Source organism: Mustelus asterias, unplaced genomic scaffold (genome assembly GCF_964213995.1).
Source record: "Mustelus asterias unplaced genomic scaffold, sMusAst1.hap1.1 HAP1_SCAFFOLD_562, whole genome shotgun sequence".
NCBI lineage: Eukaryota > Metazoa > Chordata > Chondrichthyes > Carcharhiniformes > Triakidae > Mustelus > Mustelus asterias.
The window spans coordinates 225,576-233,225 of record NW_027590512.1 but is presented as its reverse complement, the minus strand read 5'-3'; the positions used below and the strand labels follow the sequence as shown (position 1 = coordinate 233,225).

At 53.5% G+C, this 7,650-nt stretch overlaps 1 protein-coding gene across 1 annotated transcript in view; it reads right to left on the bottom strand.

Moving 5' to 3' along the window:
* Nucleotides 1-472: 472 nt before the first annotated feature.
* Nucleotides 473-7,650, bottom strand: part of LOC144487054 (claudin-7-like) — a 161,324-nt gene continuing 154,146 nt past the window's right edge. The window contains exon 5 of the mRNA XM_078205101.1: nucleotides 473-1,820. Within this exon, the coding sequence (XP_078061227.1) occupies nucleotides 1,652-1,820 (169 nt within the window). The 3' untranslated portion in view covers nucleotides 473-1,651. The remainder of the gene's footprint in view (nucleotides 1,821-7,650) is intronic.

Here is a 7,650-nt window from a genome sequence, read left to right as displayed (position 1 = left end):
GATACCTGGGAACATCTGGAGGTTCCCTTCCGAGTCACTCACCATCCTGACTCGGAAATACATCGGCTGTTCCTTCACTGTCGTTGGGTCAAAATCCCTCCCTGACAGCACTGCGGGTGTACCTACCCCAACGTGGACTGCAGCGGGTTGAAGGCAGTGGCTCACCCACCACCTGCTCAAGGGGCAATGCCCACATCCCACCAAGAAATAAATGCCAGTGAGAATGGGTTAATGCCCGCGGGTTGGGTTGTGGCCAGATGTGGTAGCGAACAGGGTGGATTGCCACAGCTGGAGGGGAGGTTGGGGGGGGGGGGAGAAAGAGACAAACCTCTCAGTACCCACCACAGCGAGTGGTCCACACCCACCACCCCCTCTCTCTCCCCCACAACCATCACCACCCACTGAACAGGGTAGGAGTGGTCACCTCCACCCCCCCCTTCCAAACAGCACCCAACAAAAACAGCACAAACACTGAGGTCAAGAGCTTTTATTTATAACAACACGAACACACAATCCTTAAAAAAAACTCAAACTAATTAAAAATCCCACTAATTCAGGCACATCTGTACAGTGTCAGAGAGAGAAATAAAATAACGATTGGTGTCATAACAATATGACTGACTCTCGGGACAGGCCCAACTCCGGTCTGGGACAATTTCCCGCACCCGCAACCCCAAATTCTTCTTAAAAAGAGACATTTGACCCTTCCTCCAAACTCCCATCCCTCAAAGTCAAGACAACAGAACAGAGATTGTGTCTCTGTCTGTCTCTCTCTCCCCCTTCCCACAACATGGAACACACCCCTCCCAGGATCATGGGACAACTGAGGGGTGTGGGAGGGGGCGATTATCTCTCTCTTTCTTCCACCCCCCCCTCCCCAAAGTGGGGGTAGGGGGGAGAGAAATATCAACTCGCTCGGACTTTCAGAAGGACGAACGTGGAGGGAGGGAGGGAGGTTGGGGCGGGGGAGCGGGGCAGGTCAGTGATCTAGAAGGCAACAAACAAACAAAGTACAACTCAGAAATCTCTCGCCCAACTCCAGAGTAAAAGATTCCAACACTCAAGGCAACCCAACTAAAAGGATGTTAATATTGTTTTTTTTAAATTCCCTCACACAATAGTGGATAATATCCATAAAACCAAGGCCCTGTTTTAAAAATATTGCCCGTGCTGGAATCTCTTGAGTAAATCCAAAAGGCAGCACATTGCAATTTAATCCCACCCCGCCCCCCAATTATCCTATAAACCGCAGGGATGCCAGAACACAGACCACCTGAAATACGAGGACATCGATTTAAATTAAAAATAAGATTGGTTTCGAGTTGCCTTGTGTTTGACATCCAGTGAAAAGCAACCTCACTGTTGTTAAACGCGACCAGTCCAAATACTGCTCCTTCCCCCCACCCCTTTACAGTTTTAAGATGTGGAAAGCATTTAAACAACGGTACAAATCATAAACGCACATGTTACTCATTTAAAAATAATGGCAAGCTGAAATTTACACGCTCCTAGTCAAAACTCCCAATTTTCCTCCCTCCTGTTCACCCGTCACTGGCTTTGTTCCTTCAGTGAAGGGTTCTAAAAAAAAACAATGTTGTGATCACTATTGCCGGCAGCATGGCAAACCCACTTCACCCCCTCCTGGGAGGATTCACACAAACTCCTTGTTACTGCTGGGAGGCTTGGATCGGGCCTTGGATTTCGGGTAAGCACGGGAGTAGTTGTCTTTCTTGGGACAGGAGCAACTCAGCATTCCACCGCCAATCAGAATGAGCGCGGCCGCCGCCCAGTTCACAAAGATGGCGGATCCAAACTCGTACCTATGCAAAGGAAAAAAACCGGAGGGTTAGATTGCACAACAAGGACTTGCCCCTTGAGCGTGCCCCGCCATTCCATTAGATCAGATGGACTTCCCACCTAGTCCCAGACACCTTTAACTCCCATATCCATCAATAATCTATCACTCGATAACACTGGGGTACAGAACTGGTGGGGACGGGTCTGTCGCTGTATAACACTCGGGTACAGTACTGGTGGGGACGGGTCTGTCACTGTGTAACACTGGGGTACAGTACTGGTGGGGACAGGTCTGTCACTGTATAACACTGGGGCACAGTACTGGTGGGGACGGGTCTGTCACTGTATAACACTGGGGTACAGTACTGGTGGGGACGGGACTGTCACTGTATAACACTGGGGTACAGTACTGGTGGAGACGGGTCTGTCGCTGTATAACACTGGGGTATAGTACTGGTGGGGACGGGTCTGTCACTGTATAACACTGGGGTACAGTACTGGTGGGGACGGGTCTGTCACTGTATAACACTGGGGTACAGTACTGGTGGGGACGGGTCTGTCACTGTATAACACTGGGGTACAGTACTGGTGGAGACGGGTCTGTCGCTGTATAACACTGGGGTATAGTACTGGTGGGGACGGGTCTGTCGCTGTATAACACCTGGATACAGTACTGGTGGGGACGGGTCTGTCACTGTGTAACACTGGGGGACAGTACTGGCGGAGATGGGTCTGTCACTGTATAACACTGGGGTACAGTACTGGTGGGGACGGGTCTGTCTCTGTATAACACTGGGGTACAGTACTGGTGGGGACGGGTCTGTCGCTGTATAACACTGGGGTATAGTACTGGCGGGGACGGGTCTGTCGCTGTATAACACCTGGATACAGTACTGGTGGGGATGGGTCTGTCGCTGTATAACACTGGGGTATAGTACTGGTGGGGACGGGTCTGTCGCTGTATAACACTGGGGTATAGTACTGGTGGGGACGGGTCTGTCACTGTATAACACTGCGGTACAGTACTGGTGGGGACGGGTCTGTCACTGTATAACACTGGGGTACAGTACTGGTGGGGATGGGTCTGTCGCTGTATAACACTGGGGTACAGTACTGGTGGGGACGGGTCTGTCGCTGTATAACACTGGGGTACAGTACTGGTGGGGACGGGTCTGTCACTGTATAACACTGGGGTACAGTACTGGTGGGGACGGGTCTGTCACTGTATAACACTGGGGTACAGTACTGGTGGGGACGGGTCTGTCACTGTATAACACTGGGGTACAGTACTGGTGGGGACGGGTCTGTCACTGTATAACACTGGGGTACAGTACTGGTGGGGACGGGTCAGTCACTGTATAACACTGGGGTACAGTACTGGTGGGGACGGGTCTGTCTCTGTATAACACTGGGGTACAGTACTGGTGGGGACGGGTCTGTCGCTGTATAACACTGGGGTACAGTACTGGTGGGGATGGGTCTGTCGCTGTACAACACTGGGGTACAGTACTGGTGGGGACGGGTCTGTCGCTGTATAACACTGGGGTACAGTACTGGTGGGGACAGGTCTGTCACTGTATAACACTGGGGTACAGTACTGGTGGGGACGGGACTGTCACTGTATAACACTGGGAGACAGTACTGGTGGGGACGGGTCTGTCGCTGTATAACACCTGGATACAGTACTGGTGGGGACGGGTCTGTCACTGTGTAACACTGGGGGACAGTACTGGCGGAGATGGGTCTGTCACTGTATAACACTGGGAGACAGTACTGGTGGGGACGGGTCTGTCTCTGTATAACACTGGGGTACAGTACTGGTGGGGACGGGTCTGTCGCTGTGTAACACTGGGGTATAGTACTGGTGGGGACGGGTCTGTCGCTGTATAACACCTGGATACAGTACTGGTGGGGATGGGTCTGTCGCTGTATAACACTGGGGTACAGTACTGGTGGGGACGGGTCTGTCACGGTATAACACTGGGGTACAGTACTGGTGGGGACAGGTCTGTCACTGTATAACACTGGGGTACAGTACTGGTGGGGACGGGTCTGTCACTGTATAACACTGGGGTACAGTACTGGTGGGGACGGGTCTGTCACTGTATAACACTGGGGTACAGTACTGGTGGGGACGGGTCTGTCACTGTATAACACTGGGGTACAGTACTGGTGGGGACGGGTCTGTCTCTGTATAACACTGGGGTACAGTACTGGTGGGGACGGGTCTGTCGCTGTATAACACTGGGGTACAGTACTGGTGGGGATGGGTCTGTCGCTGTACAACACTGGGGTACAGTACTGGTGGGGACGGGTCTGTCGCTGTATAACACTGGGGTACAGTACTGGTGGGGACAGGTCTGTCACTGTATAACACTGGGATACAGTACTGGTGGGGACAGGTCTGTCACTGTATAACACTGGGGTACAGTACTGGTGGGGACGGGTCTGTCACTGTATAACACTGGGAGACAGTACTGGTGGGGACGGGTCTGTCGCTGTATAACACTGGGGTACAGTACTGGTGGGGACGGGTCTGTCGCTGTATAACACTGGGGTACAGTACTGGTGAGGACGGGACTGTCACTGTATAACACTGGGAGACAGTACTGGTGGGGACGGGTCTGTCGCTGTATAACACTGGGGTACAGTACTGGTGGGGACGGGTCTGTCGCTGTATAACACTGGGGTACAGTACCGGTGGGGACGGGTCTGTCACTGTGTAACACTGGGGTACAGTACTGGTGGGGACGGGTCTGTCTCTGTATAACACTGGGGTACAGTACTGGTGGGGACGGGACTGTCACTGTATAACACTGGGGTACAGTACTGGTGGGGACAGGTCTGTCGCTGTATAACACTGGGGTACAGTACTGGTGGGGACGGGTCTGTCTCTGTATAACACTGGGGTACAGTACTGGTGGGGACGGGTCTGTCGCTGTATAACACTGGGGTACAGTACTGGTGGGGACGGGTCTGTCTCTGTATAACACTGGTGTACAGTACTGGTGGGGACGGGTCTGTCGCTGTATAACACTGGGGTACAGTACTGGTGGGGACGGGTCTGTCACTGTGTAACACTGGGGTACAGTACTGGTGGGGATGGGTCTGTCACTGTATAACACTGGGGTACAGTACTGGTGGGGATGGGTCTGTCAATGTATGACACTGGGGTACAGTACTGGTGGGGACGGGTCTGTCACGGTATAACACTGGGGTACAGTGCTGGTGGGGACAGGTCTGTCACTGTATAACACTGGGGTACAGTACTGGTGGGGACGGGTCTGTCACTGTATAACACTGGGGTACAGTACTGGTGGGGACGGGTCTGTCACTGTATAACACTGGGGTACAGTACTGGTGGGGACGGGACTGTCACTGTATAACACTGGGAGACAGTACTGGTGGGGACGGGTCTGTCGCTGTATAACACTGGGGTACAGTACTGGTGGGGACGGGTCTGTCGCTGTATAACACTGGGGTACAGTACTGGTGGGGACGGGTCTGTCACTGTGTAACACTGGGGTACAGTACTGGTGGGAACGGGTCTGTCTCTGTATAACACTGGGGTACAGTACTGGTGGGGATGGGTCTGTCAATGTATGACACTGGGGTACAGTACTGGTGGGGACGGGTCTGTCACGGTATAACACTGGGGTACAGTACTGGTGGGGACAGGTCTGTCACTGTATAACACTGGGGTACAGTACTGGTGGGGACGGGACTGTCACTGTATAACACTGGGGTACAGTACTGGTGGGGACGGGTCTGTCTCTGTATAACACTGGGGTACAGTACTGGTGGGGACGGGACTGTCACTGTATAACACTGGGGTACAGTACTGGTGGGGATGGGTCTGTCGCTGTATAACACTGGGGTACAGTACTGGTGGGGACGGGTCTGTCACTGTATAACACTGGGGTACAGTACTGGTGGGGACGGGTCTGTCGCTCTATAACACCTGGATACAGTACTGGTGGGGACGGGTCTGTCACTGTATAACACTGGGGTACAGTACTGGTGGGGACGGGTCTGTCGCTGTATAACACTGGGGTACAGTACTGGTGGGGACGGGTCTGTCGCTGTATAACACTGGGGTACAGTACTGGTGGGGACGGGTCTGTCGCTGTATAACACTGGGGTACAGTACTGGTGGGGACGGGTCTGTCGCTGTATAACACTGGGGTACAGTACTGGTGGGGACGGGTCTGTCGCTGTATAACACTGGGGTACAGTACTGGTGGGGACGGGTCTGTCGCTGTATAACACTGGGGTACAGTACTGGTGGGGACGGGTCTGTCGCTGTATAACACTGGGGTACAGTACTGGTGGGGACGGGTCTGTCGCTGTATAACACTGGGGTACAGTACTGGTGGGGACGGGTCTGTCGCTGTATAACACTGGGGTACAGTACTGGTGGGGACGGGTCTGTCACTGTATAACACTGGGGTACAGTACTGGTGGGGACGGGTCTGTCACTGTGTAACACTGGGGTACAGTACTGGTGGGGATGGGTCTGTCGCTGTATAACACTGGGGTACAGTACTGGTGGGGACGGGTCTGTCACTGTATAACACTGGGGGTACAGTACTGGTGGGGACGGGTCTGTCACTGTATAACACTGGGGTACAGTACTGGTGGGGACGGGTCTGTCACTGTATAACACTGGGGGTACAGTACTGGTGGGGACGGGTCTGTCACTGTATAACACTGGGGTACAGTACTGGTGGGGACGGGTCTGTCACTGTATAACACTGGGGTACAGTACTGGTGGGGACGGGTCTGTCTCTGTATAACACTGGGGTACAGTACTGGTGGGGACGGGTCTGTCGCTGTATAACACTGTGGTACAGTACTGGTGGGGACGGGTCTGTCACTGTATAACACTGTGGTACAGTACTGGTGGGGACGGGTCTGTCACTGTATAACACTGGGGTACAGTACTGGTGGGGACGGGTCTGTCACTGTGTAACACTGGGAGACAGTACTGGTGGGGACGGGTCTGTCACTGTATAACACTGGGGTACAGTACTGGTGGGGACAGGTCTGTCGCTGTATAACACTGGGGTACAGTACTGGTGGGGACAGGTCTGTCACTGTATAACACTGGGGTACAGTACTGGTGGGGACGGGACTGTCACTGTATAACACTGGGAGACAGTACTGGTGGGGACGGGTCTGTCGCTGTATAACACCTGGATACAGTACTGGTGGGGACGGGTCTGTCACTGTGTAACACTGGGGGACAGTACTGGCGGAGATGGGTCTGTCACTGTATAACACTGGGAGACAGTACTGGTGGGGACGGGTCTGTCTCTGTATAACACTGGGGTACAGTACTGGTGGGGACGGGTCTGTCGCTGTGTAACACTGGGGTATAGTACTGGTGGGGACGGGTCTGTCGCTGTATAACACCTGGATACAGTACTGGTGGGGATGGGTCTGTCGCTGTATAACACTGGGGTACAGTACTGGTGGGGACGGGTCTGTCACGGTATAACACTGGGGTACAGTACTGGTGGGGACAGGTCTGTCACTGTATAACACTGGGGTACAGTACTGGTGGGGACGGGTCTGTCACTGTATAACACTGGGGTACAGTACTGGTGGGGACGGGTCTGTCACTGTATAACACTGGGGTACAGTACTGGTGGGGACGGGTCTGTCACTGTATAACACTGGGGTACAGTACTGGTGGGGACGGGTCTGTCTCTGTATAACACTGGGGTACAGTACTGGTGGGGACGGGTCTGTCGCTGTATAACACTGGGGTACAGTACTGGTGGGGATGGGTCTGTCGCTGTACAACACTGGGGTACAGTACTGGTGGGGACGGGTCTGTCGCTGTATAAC